Genomic DNA, 19,472 nt, shown 5'->3' on the forward strand with positions numbered 1-19,472 from the left:
CAGCGGCTTGCCCTGAATCTCCTTTCCCCGTCAGTCACTTCTCGGACCCACAGCTACATCCGCCCACCCCGAGCGAGGGAAAGCGCGGGCCGTTTCCCGTCGTGCTCTGCGGGAGGGCTCACCCCACTTCACCCCTTTGCCTAGTAGCCTCCGGTCGGGGAGACTACAACTCCCAGCGTCCCCCGGGCGGCAGCGGCGGAGGGGACGACGCCCGGGCCCCGCCCCCCCGGCGCGGCCCCGCCCCCGCCCGCCCCAGTCTGCGCGCGAATTCCGTGGCGCCAATTGAGGACCGCAGTCGAGCGCCGAGCGGTTCCGGGTGTGACGCGCGAGACAGCGGCGCGCGGGGCCGGCGCGAGGCAAGTGGGGCTGCCGACGCGGGGCTGGGAGACTGGGGGGCGTAGCGCGTGCCGTACGCTCGGGGCCCACGGCTCCGCGGGGTCGGTCGGCTGCAGAGGAGCCGGCGTGGGAGATGCTCAAGGGGCCCAGAGCGTGGCAGGGAAGGGAGAGCGCCCGCAGCGGGTCGCTTGAGGGGGCGGGGGGCGTCCGCGGGGGAGAGAGGGCCTGGTAGAGGGTAGACGAGGGCCGGAGTCCGCAGGACCGGACGGGGTTTGAGGAGAGGCCTGGAGGGGCGGTGCCTCCGCGGGGGGGGCGTGGTCGTAGACGCTCGAGGGGAGGGGCGGGGGGGGGCGGAAATGCTTGGTGGGCGGGGCCATGGAGATTGAATGGCCGGGGAGGCGGGCCCACCTGGAAGGGGGTGGGGAAGGGGGGGAGGGGAAAAGTTTGTTACTGGGCGGGGCCAGATGCTAGCAGGCGGGGCCAGGGAAAAGGTTCCAGGAGAGGTGGGGTCGGCTTTAAGTGGGGAGGGAATCCCGCTGGACGGAGGTGGGGCAGAGAGAGAGATCAGTGGAAGGGTCCAGGTCTAGGCAAAGGGCAGACGAAGGGTCGGGAACCTTCTGTGTAAGGAGAGGTCTGGCTTTGTGGATGCCTGATGAGGGAGCGGAGCTGAGGTGGGGTTGGCCGAGGCCAGGGAAGGGAGGGGGCCCTGGAGAGAGTAAATCAAATGTCTCGGTGTATTGGGTTTATTGTTGCCCGAAGGGGTGGAGGGAAGGTCAGAGGAGCCTGGGGAGCCGAGAGAGAAGGATGTTGATGACCTTAGGTGAGGGGGCGGCTTGAAGGGTAAGGCGAGGCAGGGGCGCACGTGGCTGGTAGAGATGAGCCTTTGGAAAGGGGAGCTGGCATCTGAAAGCTGCGGGGAACCATTGAGGAGAGACGGTAGGGAATGGGATCAAGGACATCACTTCTTGGCCCCCCCCCCCCCCCCCCGTCCCCATTTCAGCCCATTTGAATCTCTCACCTGTTAGTTAGCCTGAGGGAGGCATGAAGGAAAGTCCAGTGGAGTCTAAGTGAGACCTCCTTAATATCCTTTTGTGTTAGGATTCTCTGGGAGTTTGCTAGGCTTGCAGATCCCCCCCCCCCCCCCATTCCCAGAACTTCAGATTCAGTGGGCTGGGGTATTGTAAACATAATCCCAGGCTTTCGTGGAGCTGGCACTCTCCATTCCTGGTATCCATCATTGGCTGGCTATGTGGCCCTGAGCAAAAAGTCACTTTCCTTCTCCTGTCTCAGCTTCCCCAGGCGTCTTTGGGGGACATTGAGCTGTTCTAAGCCTCAGAGGATGAGAGAGAGAGTAGCGGATTTAGGGGAACGGTGTAAAATATTTTCCGTGGGTGGAAGGGGGGGTGGTCAGGGGAGCAGACAGGTCAGGAGATGTGAGCTTTCATTAACGAGAAGAGAAAGACTAAACTGTTTAAAGACCCTTTTATATTTCACTCCTTGCCCTGTGGCTTCCAGGTTTTTGAAAGATCGAAAGATCCTGCTTAGTAATTCTTCAGTAATGATGTTTTTTGTTACCCTGATTTTTTTAAATAAAGGCATATGTGTGGGCCAATGCATTCAGGACCAGGCACTGGTTTAGGTCCTGTGGCCATAATCTGAACAAAGTAGACAAAATCCTTACCTTTATGGAACTCAGCATTTTAGCTCTGCACTGCTGAATAGAGTAGCAACTAGCCACATATAAATATTCTATCTATCTATTTATTTGTTTTGCGAGAGAGTGTGCAAGAAAGTGATCGGGGGAGGGGCTGCGAGAAAGGGAGAGAGAGAATCCCAAGCAGATTCTGCAGTGTCAGCACAGAGCCCTACACGGGGTCTCGAACCCACTACCTGAGCCGACACCAGGGGTCTCATGCTTAACCGACTGAGCCCGCCCCCCCCCCCCCCCCCGCCAGGCACCCGCCACATGTACATTTTTAAATTTAAATTAGAAACAAATGAGAAACTCCTCAGCCCCACTAGCTGCGTTTCAAATGCTTGAAGCCCCATGTGGATAGAGTGAGCTTTTTGGACTACGTGGGTACAGAACGTTTCTATCGTGCAGAAAATTGTGTTAGAGGCACTGCTCTAGAGAGTGGGGCAAATTCTAATCTATAAGGTCCGGTTGTGCTAAATACTGGGAAGGATAAGAGGGAGGGGTTAGGACAGCATTCGTGGCAGCGGGGTTGACTGTGGGGGATCTTTTGGAGATGGCGCCAGTGGGATTTACGGGTTGATGAGTTTTGGGCGTGAGAGAAAGAGGTTGAGTCGTTGGTAACTCCAAGAGTTGGTGGTGGTGGTTTTGTTTTCCTTAATATTAAAAAAATTGCGTAGAGTCAACTTCCTCTTTTTGGCGTATGGTTCTGCCGGTTTTGAAACGCGTCGAATTACGTGATGATCACTGCGCTCAAGACACGGCACGGTTTCGGGGGGCCTGGGTGGCTCCGTCGGTCAAGCGTCCGACTTCGGCTCAGGTCATGATTTCACGGTTCATAGTTTCGAGCCCCGCGTCGGGCTCTGTGCTGACAGCTCGGAGCCCGGAGCCTGCTTCGGATTCTGTGTCTCCCTCTCTCTCTGCCCCTCCCCTGCTTGCGCTCTCTCTCTCAAAAATAAATAAACGTTCAAAAAATTAAGAAAAAAAAAAAAAAGAATAGGTAGCAGTTAAGGACATGGACTCCGGAGCCAGACACCTGTCTTCGGGTCTTTGCAACCCCTCAGGCTGTGTGACTTTGGGCAAATTACTCGACCTCTCTGCTTCTCTCGCCTCATTTGTAAAATCACTTTCATCCAGTGCTCAGAGCCAGGCAGGGCGCCTGGCTGCTGGGGGTGGCAGGGAGGGCATTTCCCAGAGGGAGTGGGAGGCTGGGTAAGTACAATTTTTTCTTTTTCTTTTTTTTTTAAATATGTCTTAATGTTTATTTAATTTTGAGAGTGTGAGCAGGGGAGGGGCAGAGAGAGAGACGGGGAGACACAGAATCCGAAGCAGGCTCCAGGCTCCGAGCTGTCAGCACAGAGCCCGACGCGGGGCTCGAACTGACGAACCGTGAGATCGTGACCTGTGTCACAGTTGGACACGGAACCGACTGAGCCGCCCAGACGCCCCTGGATAATGACATTTGAATAATTACATGGGGCCTAGAAATTGAACAGGTAATAGATACGCAGGGCTTCACATGAAACCGGGACAGAGGTATGACAGGTCTGGTTCCCACCCTTCCTCCCAGCCGCCTTGGGTGCCCCCAGCCACACCTGTTGGCTTCTTGATTATCCTTCTGTAGTTTCTATCTGGCAAATAAAAGCAATACGAAAGAATAAACAGGATCGTATTTTCTCCTGTTTTATAAAATTAGGAGCATATTACGTATACCGTTCTGCCTCTTTCTTATTTATTATTATTGTTTCAAATGTGACTTAAGTATTCCTAGGGACACCTGGGGGGGGCTCAGTTGGTTAAGCGTCCGACTCTGGTTTTGGCTCAGGTCACGATCTCACGGCTTGTGGGGTTGAGTCCCGCGTCAGGCTCTGCACTGACCGTGTGGAGCCTGCTGGAAGTTCTCTCCTTCTCTCTCTGCCCCTCCCCCACCTCAAAACAAACAAACAAACATTTAAAAATATGTATACGTGTACTGGGGCGTCTGGGTGGCTCAGTCGGTGGAGCGACCAACTTCTTGGTCTTGGCTCAGGTCATGATCTCAAAATTCACGAGTTCGAGCCCCACATCCGGCTCCCCGCTGACAGCACAGAGCCTGCTTGGGATTCTCTCTGTCCCTTTCTCTGCCCCTCCCTTGTTCATGCTCTCTCTCTTAAATGAATAAAACAAAAAAAATTAAAAGTATACATATACCTAGAACTTCTATTTACATCGGCAGGTAGAGAGCATCTTCATTCTGCCTTTTTTTTTTTTTTTTTAACTGAAAGAATTCTATAGACTTACAGGAAGTTGTAAAACCAGTACCCCTGTCTTCCCCCAGGGGTGACATATACCCAGAGTCCAATATCAAAACCAGGAAGTTGGCATGGGACGGTACCGGGAACTAGACCACAGAGTTTGTCCGGGGGGGGGGGGGGGGGGGGTGTGCGCGCGCGCGCGTGCATTTTGAACCCATGTGTAAATCTGTGTAACCACAACCACAGTCTGGGTGTGGAAAAGCTCCACAAAGGCACTCACTGTGCTCCCCGTTATGGCCGCTCCCCACCTTTTGTCCCTAAGCTCCCACAAACCCCCGATCTCTTCTCCATCCTGAGTTTTGTCATTTGGAGAATGTTGTGTAAATGGAATAGTACAGTACACAACTTCCTTTCTTTTCTTCTCTGTTTTGTTTTTGTTTTTGTTTTTGTTTTTTTTGTTGGGAGGCTCCACGCCCAACACGGGGCTTGAGCTCAGGACCCCGAGATCAAGACCCGAGCTGAGATCAGGAGTCAGACGCTCAAACGACTGAGCCCCCCAGGCGCCCCAGTACAGAACTTTCTGAGATCGGTATTCTCTGCCTGATATTTTGCCCCTGGTTTCTGTTAGCGGCACACCTTAGAAACGGCTCAGCGGCTGGTTTATATACGCCAGTGGATATAATTTAACGGACTTCCACGTTTCAGGGCCGTTTCGGATATTAGATAATCACCTCAAAACAGTTTTTTTCCCCTGATTTTAAAACATAACTCCCCCGCAAAAAAAAAAAAAACAAATGAAACTGAAAAAAAAAAACCAACAACAAACTGTAGGTCTTAAGTATGTGTTCATATTAGATAAGAAGAAAGCTCTGTTCCGTCGAGGAGCCTTCTTATCTTGTTCTGACTTGGAGCTTTTTCTTTTTTGTTTTGAGAGAGAAAGAGAGTGCGAGCCGGGGAGGGGCAGAGGGAGAAGGAGACAGAGAATCTTAAGCAGGCTCGATCCCACGACCGGGAGATCGTGACCTGAGCCCAAATCAAGAGCCAGATGCGTAACCGACTGAGCCACCCAAGGTGCCTCCGGAACTTCATCTTTACTAATAAATCCCACCAGCCAGTCATTTTGGTCCATAAAAACGGGAGTTTCATCTCGGTGGAGGAACTCATGTTTCTGACTTTGTGGGGTTTTTTTTTTCTCTCTGAAAGAAGGAGGGCCGTGTGTTTCGGTCTCTGCACGACCCGTATTCTCACCAACTATTGGGATTTCTGTTTCAGGAACATCTGGCTGGAGAAGAGGAGGAGGAGAGGGGGGAGAGAGAATTCGGACGTCACCATGCAGCGGAGTATCATGTAAGGAAACAACTCCCCCACCCCGCCCTGTCTGTCCTGCACTCTCTAAAGGTCTCTGCTCTTCTCTCTCCCTTTCTGTGCCTTTTCCTGGAAGAACACAAGTCACTCTTCAAATTGGAATTTCCAAGAGTCAGAAGGTAACACAGGGAGCGCGATGCGTAGGACAGGGAGTGTGTCGACCCAGAGTTTTGAGCCACGGGGTTCAGAAGTGCTGACCCAGTGCTTTGCAGTCGGTGGTTCGGCCCCCAGGGAACAGCCGGCAGCGTCATAACTAGGGGGAAGAGAGGGGGCGCTTCTCATCAGCATCTACTGGAGAAGGGCCAGGCACGCTGCTGGACGACAGTGCACAGGGCAGCCCCCGCCACCAAGAACGGGCGGCCTGAAACATCAGTAGCGCCCAGGTTGGGAAACCCTGTCCTGATGTAGGCCGGCCTCGGGGAAACGAGAAGGGGAAGAGCTCGGCTTGTGGAGTTGAAACCGCTCGGTTGGACCCAGCAGCCCCAACTCTCTCACTGGGACTCTGAGGGGGGTCGGAGAGTGTGGAGGGGCCCCTCCCAAAAGGAGTGGATGGATTCTAGGCTGACCCAGTCCTGGACCCCCAGCCCGGAGACCTGGGAGGTCACAGATCACAGGCTCGGTTCTTCTCACATGACGACAAATCTGGGCGTAGCCTGTCCTGGGCGGACAGCGTGTCTGATGGCTTTCTTGGCTGGATCGGCTGACTGACTGGCTGCTTTAAAGTCAGCCATTCTGGAAAACGGGTTTTATTTTTATTTATTTATTTTTTTAAGTGTTTATTTGTTTTACTTTGCGCGCGCGCGCGCGCGCGAGAGAGAGAGAGAGAGAGAGAGAGAGAACACAAGCCGGGGTGGGGCAGAGAGGGAGGGAGACACAGCACCCGAAGCAGGCTCCAGGCTCCGTGCTGTCAGCAGAGGGCCGGGCACGGGCCTCGAACTCACGAGCCGCGAGATCATGACCTGAGCCGAAGTCGGACGCTTAACCGACGGAGCCACCCAGGCGCTTCTAGAATGGTTTCAGAGGTACAGAACAGCTGTGCAGACTGTAGAGACCGTTCCTGCACACGGCGCCCCGGGTTTCCACGGTTGACGCCTCGTGTGCCTGGTCCGTCGGCCACAGGAAGGAGCCGGCTCTGGGACATTACTGTTGACTACACTCCACGCCATGTTCAGATTTCATCGGTTTATCCCTTAACGCTTTTTTCTGTTCCAGGCTGCGTTTCGGAGTCCCATATTCCCTTTCGTTGCCATGCCTCCTCCGTTCCCTTTGGTGTCACTCTGGGGGACGGTTTCTCCGACTTTGTCAGGATGCCTGCAGACGGTCCCCAAATTTGTCCGATGTTGTTGTCACTGGGGTCACGGGCAGTGAAGTGCAGCAGCCTGGCATCACCCTGTAGTAGGGGGCACGGGACATCCCCAGTGACACTGGCCTCCCTCACCCGGTCGGCAGAGTGTGGGCGAGGTGCCTGCACCAATGGGTTCCCACCATCCCTGCTCGGGACTCCGGTCTCCGGAAGCCAGCCACTCGGGCGACCCAGTCTCAAGTGGAGAGGGGACGCCTTGCCTTGTTTGTCTTCATAAAAGCACTTCACGCCTCCTGACATTTTATATTTAGCGACTTAATATCGCCTCTTTTACTGGGTGTCGACCCCTCGGGGGTGGGGGCTTTGTGTCTGGGTCTCCGCCGAATCCCTGGGGCCCGGCCAGGTCCCCGGCGCCTAGGAGGTGCTTAGCTGGTACTTGTTGAAGGAAAATTGGGATGCGTCATGGCTGTCGGGTGTCAGGATGGGAAATATAAGCAGAGCGTCGTCCCGCCCCTGCCCCATCCCAGCTGAGCGTCACTTTCCTTATCAAAGGGAGTTGTCACGCGCGCTGGGACAGCAGTCCGAGTCGGAAGCGATAAAACGGGGCACCGATCCGAGGACTCATTTGTGCTGTATTCATTCCCGCTTTCCCCTCCTCCTGTGTTCCTCTAGGTCATTTTTCCACCCCAAGAAGGAGGGCAAAGCGAAAAAGCCGGAGAAAGAGACCTCCAGCAGAGAGATAGAGCCACCTCCAAAGTAGGTAACGGGGCTAGGACGTGGTGAATTTGTTCCTCTCAGTCAGGACCCTCCTGGCTCTAGGTGTTTCGAGCCCCGCTCAGAATATCTTGGAGCCCTAAAGGGAATTTTTTTTTGGCTCCAGTAACTGGGAAGTCCAAAGGTAGGTCCGGCTTCAGGCATGGCTGGATCCAGGACCTCGGGGTTGTTAAGGCGGTTGGCAGGTCCGAGAGTCCCAGCAGTAAGACAACGTGGGGACGAGCAGTCGGGAGCGGGTTGCGTGCATCAGTCCTACCCCTTACATCCTGTTGGTCAGAACCCGTCACAGGGCCGCGCCTAGCTGCAGGGGAGGCTGGGAAGTATAGTCTCTAGCCAAGAGGCCATGGCCTTCGCCACGTCCCAGGGGCTTGTGTGACTGAAGAAGGGAGGCCTTCTCTGCTCTCAGCAGGGACTCCCGTCCGCTCCCCAGCATCGCTCATCGCAGGAGGTGGGCACGTAGGATGTGGTAGATGGATGGATGATGAAGAGTGTAGGGAAGGAGGCCTCCAGAAGAAGCCCGTTAAATGCTTGAAAGGAAAGGGAGGGAATGAAACTTAGGGAAGGCGCTGGAACGTTCAGGGCAGTATACCCCCTCTCTGCCTGCTGGAACGCCTCCATTTTCCCACCCTCCAGGGTGGCGCTGAAGGAACGGAACGGAGAGGTGCCTGAGAACGATTCTCCGGTGAAGAGGCCAGGGCGGAAGGCGGCCCGGGTCCTGGGCAGTGAAGGGGAGGAGGAGGACGAAGCCCTCACGCCCTCCAAAGGCCAGGTAGGTTCCCCCCCCACCCCCCAGCCTCCCCGCTGTTTCTGGGAGGAGCCATAATTCGCATCAGCTCCCGGTGGCGCCTGCCCCCCAGGGCGTGTGCGTAAAGAGGGGTCTGTTCACATACGGATCTGAGAGTAACGCATGATACAGACTTAGGGCTCAAAAATAGATGTCCGGTCTCTCCGGAGGTCAGAGGGCTTTTCATCTTTTCCAAAGACATTTGTTTCCGTCCCTCCCTTGCTTAAAAGTCACTTAAGGGGAGGGCGCCCGGGTGGCTCAGTCGGTTGAGCAACTGACTTTGGCTCAGGTCGCGATCTTGCGGTTCGTGAATTCTAGCCCCGCGCGGAGCTCTGTGCTGTCAGCGCGGAGCCTGCTTTGGATCCTCTGTCTCTCTCTCTCTCTGCCTCTCCCCGACTCACGCTCGCTCTCTCTCTCTCAAAAATAAAACGTTAAAAAAAAAAAGTCACTTAACGGGCAGCTGATTAGTAACCTTAATTCCCTCTGCGGCCTGAATGGCCCTTTGCCACATCCCTGAGTATATTCACGGGGTCCAGGGAGTAGCGGGGGCGCCTTCAGGAGCTTGGACTTTGCCCTGGGGCTGCTGGGGATCCTTGGACCAGTTCTGAGCAGGAGAGAGACGGAAGAGGTGTTGGGTCACTGGCAGCCTTCACGACACTCCTTTGGGGCCCGTATCCATGAGGGTCCAAAGAGGAGCGGGAGACCACGCGAGTGATTTGAACGGAGAGTTTAATACAGAGAATGGTCAACCGGGAATGCGGTTTGCGAGTGGGGGACCGCAGGGGTGAAGGGAGAACTCCTTCAGGCAGCGTGGGGGTAGTCACCGCAGGAGGCAGCCACCACGCCTGGAAGCGGAGAGCCGAAGTTCAGACCTTCAGACGCTGGCTGGCGGGTGCCGGGGTCTCTGAGCTTGCAGGTGGTGCCCTGAAGGCCTGGTCAGATCTTTGAGGAAGGGGCACCGGGCGGAGGGGGCCGGTGTCTGTGGGGCGTCGCGTCGCAGGCCCCGCGAGCGTCGGAAACACCGTAAGTTGGATCCAGCTGGCGCGGGCCCCGTTCCGGGACCACGTGATGCGCGGCGTCACAGCAGAGTGGGAAGGGGGTTCTCAGAGTCCCCGCGTCGTGAGGGAGAGGGGACGGGGTAGGCTGAGAGCTGAGGGGCAATCACTTAATAACTGGCAGGGGGCCCTGTAAGAGGAGTAGGGTAGCACTTGAAACCAAGATACGAGGTAGGAATTTCTTTCTAACGAGCACAGAAAGTCCAGGATGAGTGTGCCAGTCTCTCCGTGTCGAAGACCCGGGCTCTTGTCCAAGTCAATGTCGATATTCAGCGGTGAGAAGGGCAAGACATTCCTTGGGAAGTGTGCATCATTTTCCCTTATGTTGCCTTGTGTAGAAGTGAGGCTCCTGGCCACACCTAGCTGCAAGGGAGGCTGGGAAGTGTAGTTCTCAGACTCCTGACCAGACCTAGCCGCAAGGGAGGCTGGAAAGTGAGGTTCTCAGACTCCTGACCAGACCTAGCCGCAAGGGAGGCTGGAAAGTGAGGTTCTCAGACTCCTGACCAGACCTAGCCGCAAGGGAGGCTGGAAAGTGAGGTTCTCAGACTCCTGACCAGGCCTAGCCGCAAGGGAGGCTGGGAAGTGTGGTTCTCAGACTCCTGACCAGACCTAGCCGCAAGGGAGGCTGGGAAGTGAGGTTCTCAGACTCCTGACCAGACCTAGCCGCAAGGGAGGCTGGGAAGTGAGGTTCTCACACTCCTGACCAGACCTAGCCGCAAGGGAGGCTGGGAAGTGAGGTTCTCAGACTCCTGACCAGACCTAGCCGCAAGGGAGGCTGGGAAGTGAGGTTCTCAGACTCCTGACCAGACCTAGCCGCAAGGGAGGCTGGGAAGTGAGGTTCTCACACTCCTGACCAGACCTGGCCGCAAGGGAGGCTGGGAAGTGTAGTTCTCAGACTGCTGACCAGACCTAGCCGCAAGGGAGGCTGGGAAGTGAGGTTCTCAGACTCCTGACCAGACCTAGCCGCAAGGGAGGCTGGGAAGTGAGGTTCTCAGACTCCTGACCAGACCTGGCCGCAAGGGGGGCTGGGAAGTGAGGTTCTCAGACTCCTGACCAGACCTAGCCGCAAGGGGGGCTGGGAAGTGAGGTTCTCACACTCCTGACCAGACCTAGCCGCAAGGGAGGCTGGGAAGTGAGGTTCTCAGACTCCTGACCAGACCTAGCCGCAAGGGAGGCTGGAAAGTGAGGTTCTCAGACTCCTGACCAGACCTAGCCGCAAGGGAGGCTGGAAAGTGAGGTTCTCAGACTCCTGACCAGACCTAGCCGCAAGGGAGGCTGGAAAGTGAGGTTCTCAGACTCCTGACCAGACCTAGCCGCAAGGGAGGCTGGGAAGTGAGGTTCTCAGACTCCTGACCAGACCTAGCCGCAAGGGAGGCTGGAAAGTGAGGTTCTCAGACTCCTGACCAGACCTAGCCGCAAGGGAGGCTGGAAAGTGAGGTTCTCAGACTCCTGACCAGGCCTAGCCGCAAGGGAGGCTGGGAAGTGTGGTTCTCAGACTCCTGACCAGACCTAGCCGCAAGGGAGGCTGGGAAGTGAGGTTCTCAGACTCCTGACCAGACCTAGCCGCAAGGGAGGCTGGGAAGTGAGGTTCTCACACTCCTGACCAGACCTAGCCGCAAGGGAGGCTGGGAAGTGAGGTTCTCAGACTCCTGACCAGACCTAGCCGCAAGGGAGGCTGGGAAGTGAGGTTCTCAGACTCCTGACCAGACCTAGCCGCAAGGGAGGCTGGGAAGTGAGGTTCTCACACTCCTGACCAGACCTGGCCGCAAGGGAGGCTGGGAAGTGTAGTTCTCAGACTGCTGACCAGACCTAGCCGCAAGGGAGGCTGGGAAGTGAGGTTCTCAGACTCCTGACCAGACCTAGCCGCAAGGGAGGCTGGGAAGTGAGGTTCTCAGACTCCTGACCAGACCTGGCCGCAAGGGGGGCTGGGAAGTGAGGTTCTCAGACTCCTGACCAGACCTAGCCGCAAGGGGGGCTGGGAAGTGAGGTTCTCACACTCCTGACCAGACCTAGCCGCAAGGGAGGCTGGGAAGTGAGGTTCTCAGACTCCTGACCAGACCTAGCCGCAAGGGAGGCTGGGAAGTGAGGTTCTCAGACTCCTGACCAGACCTAGCCGCAAGGGAGGCTGGGAAGTGAGGTTCTCAGACTCCTGACCAGACCTAGCCGCAAGGGAGGCTGGGAAGTGAGGTTCTCACACTCCTGACCAGACCTAGCCGCAAGGGGGGCTGGGAAGTGAGGTTCTCAGACTCCTGACCAGACCTAGCCGCAAGGGAGGCTGGGAAGTGAGGTTCTCACACTCCTGACCAGACCTGGCCGCAAGGGAGGCTGGGAAGTGAGGTTCTCAGACTCCTGACCAGACCTGGCCGCAAGGGAGGCTGGGAAGTGAGGTTCTCACACTCCTGACCAGACCTGGCCGCAAGGGAGGCTGGGAAGTGAGGTTCTCACACTCCTGACCAGACCTGGCCGCAAGGGAGGCTGGGAAGTGAGGTTCTCACACTCCTGACCAGACCTGGCCGCAAGGGAGGCTGGGAAGTGAGGTTCTCACACTCCTGACCAGACCTGGCCGCAAGGGAGGCTGGGAAGTGAGGTTCTCACACTCCTGACCAGACCTGGCCGCAAGGGAGGCTGGGAAGTGAGGTTCTCACACTCCTGGCCACACCTAGCCGCAAGGGAGGCTGGGAAGTGAGGTTCTCACACTCCTGGCCACACCTAGCCGCAAGGGAGGCTGGGAAGTGTAGTTCTCAGACTCCTGACCAGACCTAGCCGCAAGGGAGACTGGGAAGTGTAGTTCTCAGACTCCTGACCAGACCTAGCCGCAAGGGAGGCTGGGAAGTCAGGTTCTCACACTCCTGACCACACCTAGCCGCAAGGGAGGTTGGGAAGTGAGGTTCTCACGCTCCTGACCACACCTGGCTGCAAGGGAGGCTGGGAAGTGAGGTTCTCACGCTCCTGACCATACCTGGCTGCAAGGGAGGCTGGGAAGTGTAGTTCTCAGACTGCTGACCAGACCTAGCCGCAAGGGAGGCTGGGAAGTGAGGTTCTCACGCTCCTGACCAGACCTAGCTGCAAGGGAGACTGGGAAGTGAGGTTCTCAGGCTCCTGAGCAGACCTAGCTGCAAGGGAGGCTGGGAAGTGAGGTTCTCAGACTGCTGACCAGACCTAGCTGCAAGGGAGGCTGGGAAGTGTAGTTCTCAGACTCCTGACCAGACCTAGCCGCAAGGGAGGCTGGGAAGTGAGGTTCTCACGCTCCTGACCAGACCTAGCTGCAAGGGAGACTGGGAAGTGAGGTTCTCAGGCTCCTGAGCAGACCTAGCTGCAAGGGAGGCTGGGAAGTGAGGTTCTCACACTCCTGGCCACACCTAGCTTCAAGGGAGGCTGGGAAGTGAGGTTCTCAGACTCCTGACCACACCTAGCTGCAAGGGAGGCTGGGAAGTGTGGTTCTCAGACTCCTGACCAGACCTAGCTGCAAGGGAGGCTGGGAAGTGAGGTTCTCACACTCCTGGCCACACCTAGCTGCAAGGGAGGCTGGGAAGTGAGGTTCTCACACTCCTGGCCACACCTAGCTGCAAGGGAGACTGGGAAGTGTAGTTCTCAGACTCCTGACCACACCTAGCTGCAAGGGAGGCTGGGAAGTGTAGTTCTCAGACTCCTGACCAGACCTAGCTGCAAGGGAGGCTGGGAAGTGAGGTTCTCACACTCCTGGCCACACCTAGCTGCAAGGGAGGCTGGGAAGTGTAGTTCTCAGACTCCTGACCAGACCTAGCTGCAAGGGAGGCTGGGAAGTGAGGTTCTCACACTCCTGGCCACACCTAGCTGCAAGGGAGGCTGGGAAGTGTAGTTCTCAGACTCCTGACCAGACCTAGCTGCAAGGGAGGCTGGGAAGTGAGGTTCTCACACTCCTGACCAGACCTAGCCGCAAGGGAGGCTGGGAAGTGAGGTTCTCAGACTCCTGACCAGACCTAGCCGCAAGGGGGGCTGGGAAGTGAGGTTCTCAGACTCCTGACCAGACCTAGCCGCAAGGGAGGCTGGGAAGTGAGGTTCTCACACTCCTGACCAGACCTAGCCACAAGGGGGGCTGGGAAGTCAGGTTCTCACACTCCTGACCAGACCTAGCCGCAAGGGAGGCTGGGAAGTCAGGTTCTCACACTCCTGACCAGACCTAGCTGCAAGGGAGGCTGGGAAGTGAGGTTCTCACACTCCTGGCCACACCTAGCTGCAAGGGAGGCTGGGAAGTGTAGTTCTCAGACTCCTGACCAGACCTAGCCGCAAGGGAGGCTGGGAAGTGAGGTTCTCACACTCCTGACCACACTAGCTGCAAGGAAGGCTGGGAAATGGGGTTTTTAGTTGGGCCATCATATGCCTAGCTAAAAGTCAAAAGTTCTGCTACTTGAGAAAGAAAGAGTCCATTTAGAAAAATTAGTGTCCGTGATGGGGAGAGTCTGGTACCATGAAATTTCACAGGAGGGTGGAGTGAGGCCCAGGTAAGAGAGGAGGAGGCCTGAACTGGGACTGAACCCTCGACGAGGAGGTGGCCCCTATTCCTCCCCTCACTGTAGAATTGCTCTTTCTTTTGCCTTCCAGAAGCCGGCCCCAGGCTCTCCACAGGTCTCCCCTCCCAGCCCTGTCACATTTCCCGAGGGCAGCCCTCCCCTCTCCAACACCTCTCCTGCGGGCCTCTCCCCAACGGGGATCCCGAAGCGGCGCACAGGTAAGGACACACAGGAAGGATGTCCCTTCCGTGGCTCCTCTTTGTGCACGCGAGGGTTTCTGCACCAGGCGGCCACCCTCATCCCAGCTCTGATCTTAATGTTGTGGTTGAGAGCATGGCTTCACCATCCGCTGGCTGTGTGACCTCGGGTAAATGACTTACCTTCTCTGAGCGTCAATTGCTTTATCTGTAGGACAGAGATGACCAGAGATTAAGAGGAAATAGGCGTAAAGTGCTTGGAATTGGGCCTGGCCCGTAGTGAGGGCTCAGGAAGTGTTGGTTATTCTAACCGTGGTTACGTGCCATCGTGGAGGCAGCGCAGCTCACGGCGGGGGCACGGGGCCGGGGCCACGACGCAAGGGAGGCTTGTGGAAGGGAGATTCCCCAAGCCAAGCCCTGAAGGACAAGGAAAAACAAGCAGGGAACGGGGAGGGAAGAGACTTAACGGAAGGAGGCAGCGGGAAGGCCCTTCAGGGTGCCGATGCCCTGGCGTGCTGGAGCTCAGCGCACAGGGTTGGGGACGCCGAGCAGGGACACTGGAGAAGGTCCATGGGAAGCCGGCCTGTGGAGGGGCAGCTGTGTCCCCTGAGGGATCAGGAAGGTCTTGTACAGGGGGAGCACAGGTGAGAGACCCTCGTGTGATGGCAGGCGACGGGTGTCGCAGGTGTGACACATGAAACTAACAGACCGTATGTTAATTACACTCGCGTACAAAAGCTGTAAACAATTTTATGTTTGTTTTTATTTTTGAGAGAGAGAGAGAGTGAGCACGAGCGGGGGAGGGGCAGGTTGGGGGCAGGGGGACAGAGGATCTGAAGCAGGCTGTGTGCTGATAGCAGTGAGCCCCACGCGGGGCTCGAACTCATGAACCGCGAGATCGTGACCTGAGCCGAAGTCGGTTGCCCAACCGACTGAGCCACCCAGGCTCCCTCCCAATTTTTTTTTTAACGGAAAAAAAAAAAAGAAAAGAAAAACAATAGCGGTGGGAATAGGGCACTGTACGTACGTGGGAGCTCAGAACTGAGCCAGCGCGGGGGTTGTGACCCCTTGAGCTGAGCCTTGGAAAGGGATTGGTGCTGACTGCGCGATGCGGCCAAGAGCAGCCTGTACGGAGGCCTCGGGAGGGTGCTCGGGGAATCGCACACCCTGGAATGTTTCTGGAGAATGAAACGCACTTCGGGGAGCAGGGAGACCTTGAAGGCAGTGCGCGGGGAGACAGGAGAGCGGGGCTGGCTCGCGGAGGCCCGCACGTGCTGGGCCAAGGGCCCGGGGCCCGTCCTGGGGGTGCTGGGGCGCCACGGGAGGGCTGCGGGAGGGGGAGGTCATGACGACACAGCTGAGTGGCTCAGGGCTGACGCTGAGATTGGCCCTGGGTTGGGGGGAGGGGGGTTGGAGAATTCTTTTTAGAGGTAATGACCTCTGAACTTTGCCCCAGAGGGCCACCGAGCAGCAGCACGTGCCAGGGCCCGGAGTTGTGACACAGCGTGGCGTGTCTGGGAACAGCAGCAGTTCGGGGGCGGGGGAGGGGGGGGAAGAAAGGGTTATGTGGCGTGGGAGGAGTTAGAAGGTCAGCTGAAGAGAGCTGAGGTAGGACAGGGGCCCACATCCAAAGACTCTATCCTGCAATGGCTGGTGGGGAGACACGGGCGGCTTTCTGAGCGAGGAGGAGGACCGTGCCGGCCGCGGCTGAGAGCAGGTCCCTCTGCGGCCATGCGCAGGAGCCACCGGGTCCAGGAGGCCGGGGAGAAGGTGACAGATGGCGATAAAAAAGACGGCAGTTGCCTTTTCGGTGAATTCCTCACCGTGCTTGAGCATCCGCTTGGGGTCTTCCAGAAGCGGCCTCAGAAGTTCCAGAACAAGAGTGCAAATGCGAGTCGTTTGTTTTGGGAAGCACAGAGAACGCAGACCGTGAGGGATTCAGGGAAGGCGGCCCAGCCGGGAGAAGATGGGCGTTCATGGTGGCTCCTTTGGTTTACGTGAGTCACTAGCGAGGGCCCGTCGCGGGACCCGTTGCTTCCTGGCCTCTCGCAGACGTCTGAGGCCCCGGAAGAGCCATCCGGGACACACACTGATGGTCAGGTCTTAGGGGTGCAGGCAGGGCACTGAGGGGGTCTGCTAGAGTCCTCCCTGGGTCCTGAGCCGAGCGCATCACCGCGTCACTAACTTTTGGGGGTTGTTTTCACTCTGCACAGGCGGACGAGCGAGGCACAGAGAAATTAAGTAACTTGCTCCGGGTCACACAGCCAGGAGGCAGCACAGCTTGAAGGATGAGGCCCGCCTCGGGGCAGAAGGGGGGGGGGTCCCAGAGACTTCTCCAGGGGCCCCCATCACTGATGGGCCTGAGCTCACTGGGGAGGGGGGCAGACAGGCCAGCGAGGTCAGCCCTACCGTGCCCTTTGCCTTCCCAGCTCGGAAGCAGCTTCCTAAACGGCCGATTCAGGATATCCTGGAAGAACAGAACGAGGATGAGGACAGAGAGGCAAAGAGGAAGAAGGAAGAAGGTGAGTCACCAGGAGGAGGGAGAGAGAGGGAGAGAGTGTGTATATGGTGGGAATCTGGAAGGGTGGGGGCCTCTCCGAAGAGACAGGGTGTTAGGATCCCCGATTTGATGCCTGTGTCCCTGGATCCAGATGTGGCCGTCAGAACCCGCCCACCCCCCACTCCCCCCGCCCCCAGCCTAGGCGTCGCTGTTGTGAAAACGTTTTGAAATCCATTCCTTGGGCCGCTGCAATTTAGTGTTAATTCGTACACAGTTTGGCCCATTTTTATCTTCTGTTTGTTTGGATGGAAAATCGTTTCCTCTCTATCACGTCTTTTGCCTGAGAGATTTTTATCAGGAAGCAGAGATCCCCAGCCTCTCACAGCGCCCTTAGTGTCTCAGTGATTTTTTTTTCTGGCCCCCCCCCCCCCCCCCCCCCCGCCCCCCAACCAGGCCACGACCTCTGTGGCTCCGTCCGTTAAGTAGTTACGTCCAGACGACTGTTTATGTTCTAGAAACCTGGGCGTTGGAGAAAATGGTGCGCGCACATCGAAAGGGAAAGCAGTTATTTTTTTGGTCCGTCCTTAGTCACGATCAGTGACTAAATAGGATGTCTCCTGGCCTCCGCACAATCTCTCAAACTGTGGAATCCGATTGAAGACTGCCCCCCTGGTTTCCTGTTCCACATTGATTTTTGTGCAAAGTTTTTTGTTTTTGTTGTTGTTGTTGTTGTTTTTTACCACGGCCACCAATGAAAAGCCCAGCTTTGCAGAAAGGTAATGCAGGAACTCCAAGGATAGAGGTCAAAGGATACTGGAATCTGATACCTGGAGCTAGTAGTTCCTGAAGTGTCCACCAGATGTCGCCATTTCCCCTTGGAACCTTAAACCATCCTACCTTGTGGGGGGGGGGGACTTGCAGCTCTGTGCATATGAAATGGGGGGGGGGAATGCCACCGTAAAGATCTGATCCATTGGTCATTTGGGGGCCCGTGTGAGATTCTACCAGTTATAGCCTTTGCCACTGCCAGTGTATGTTAGGCTCAACTTCCCCGGGGCACACGTGACTTCCTGTTGGCCATTTTTAGTCGGTATCCATTCATACTGTGAATTGTGCGTTTTTAGCCAGCATTAGTGCGTGGGGTCACGGGAGGGCGGGTAGCTTCTTGATACTAAGGCAGTTTTTCTCAAGTTCACATGCTTTTTTTTTTTTTTTTTTTTAATCATTTATTTCTGAGACAGACACAGAGCATGAGAGGGGGAGGGGCAGAGAGAGAGAGAGGGAGACCCAGAATCTGAAGCAGACTCCAGGCTCTGAGCTGTTCGCGCAGAGCCCGACACGGGGCTCAAACTCGCAAACCATGAGATCGTGACCTGAGCCGAAGTCGGTCGCTCAACCGACTGAGCCACCCAGGCGCCCCAACAGTTTAAAAAATTTTTACTTTTTACCCATATCAGGTTATCACATGCGTTTGGGACTCTTTCTGGTTGTATTTTGCGGTGAATAATTCTAAAAGTTGCTAAGACAGCACTGACTGTTTGTGTCCAGGTCTGGTTGCCCAGGCAAAGGAACACAGGGTTTGGATTGTGTTGGGGGTCCCGCCGTGCTTGGGGCTGACCAAGAACGGACTGTCACACCTCCTATCACTTTACAGATATGCTTGACTGGCACACAGGAATAGCCGGGGGCTGACCGTCTCCGGACTTGAAATGTCTTGGGGGAGTCAGAGTGATTCTTTTTTGCCATCTGACTTTTCTGTCTGTTATCCAAAGCAGAGACCCCAACAGAAAGCCTCACAGAGCCTGAATTGGCCCAAAAGGAGGAAGCAGAAGGGGACCGGCCCACGACGCCCGCTGAGCACTTAGAGACCTCCCGTGAGTTTCCAGTCCTCTGCCTCCAGCCCGCCCCGGCTCTCTGGCTTTGGGTCGGATGTCTTCGGAGGCCAGTTAATTTTCAACTCGACATAGCTCCTCAAATGTGTTGTTTAAATGCAAATTCTAGGAGGGGCGCCTGGGTGGCTCGGTCGGTTGAGCGTCTGACTTCGGCTCAGGTCACGATCTCGCGGTTCGTGAGTTCGAGCCCCGTGTCGGGCTCTGTGTTGACGGCTCAGAGCCTGGAGCCTGCTTTGGATTCTGTGTCCCCCTCTCTCTCCGCCCCACCCCTGCTCGTGCTCTGTCTTTCAAGTATGAATAAACATTAAAAAAGATACAAATTCTAGGGGAGCCGTAGGTTTTATTACCGTTCTTACGGTTATAATTTCCCCCCTGTGTGTGTGGGTAAAGAAAAAAGAGCTGGGCGTCCTCCAATAAGATATTTGTATCTCTGCGAAATCACAGGTACTAAGTGCTGCTAACTGAGCGGGAATTTATGAAGTTAGACAGTATAGTTAGCCTCACAGGCCAGAGCACAAGCCCACAGCTGGGCGTCCGTGAGACTCCTGTGTGAGAAAGGACACCATGGGCGCATTTTGAGGATACAGATCGCATCCGATTTGCTGCAACGGCAGGAGAAGCGGGAGTGTTTTCTTCTAATCGTGCTGAGATTTCTTTTTACCGCCGTTCGTGTAACGTCTCCAGTTTCAGGCCAGATGCCGAGCAGAAACCTTAGTACTTGACGCAAAAGCTGCAGGCCCGAGAGGCTCAAAACTTACGCGCGGAGAGAAAAGGGGCAGAACGGGGGCCGTTTTCCACCTGGGGCGTCAGAATGACCTGGGGTTACAAATGAAGTTTCGGGTTGGATGT

At 56.2% G+C, this 19,472-nt stretch overlaps 1 protein-coding gene across 3 annotated transcripts in view; it reads left to right on the forward strand.

Annotated features, from left to right (window-relative positions):
* Positions 1 to 250: 250 nt before the first annotated feature.
* LIG1 (DNA ligase 1) overlaps positions 251 to 19,472 on the forward strand; it is a 46,338-nt gene continuing 27,116 nt past the window's right edge. For 2 of the 3 annotated variants that reach the window (XM_042969231.1, XM_042969234.1), the window contains exons 1-7: positions 251 to 356; positions 5,536 to 5,610; positions 7,604 to 7,687; positions 8,339 to 8,474; positions 14,126 to 14,252; positions 16,661 to 16,753; positions 18,504 to 18,605. In XM_042969231.1, the coding sequence (XP_042825165.1) occupies positions 5,594 to 5,610; positions 7,604 to 7,687; positions 8,339 to 8,474; positions 14,126 to 14,252; positions 16,661 to 16,753; positions 18,504 to 18,605 (559 nt within the window). In that variant the 5' untranslated portion in view covers positions 251 to 356; positions 5,536 to 5,593. The remainder of the gene's footprint in view (positions 357 to 5,535; positions 5,611 to 7,603; positions 7,688 to 8,338; positions 8,475 to 14,125; positions 14,253 to 16,660; positions 16,754 to 18,503; positions 18,606 to 19,472) is intronic. The other variant, XM_042969232.1, reaches the window with a different exon arrangement.

The sequence above is a fragment of the Panthera tigris genome, chromosome E2 (genome assembly GCF_018350195.1).
Source record: "Panthera tigris isolate Pti1 chromosome E2, P.tigris_Pti1_mat1.1, whole genome shotgun sequence".
NCBI classification, from domain to species: Eukaryota; Metazoa; Chordata; class Mammalia; order Carnivora; family Felidae; genus Panthera; species Panthera tigris.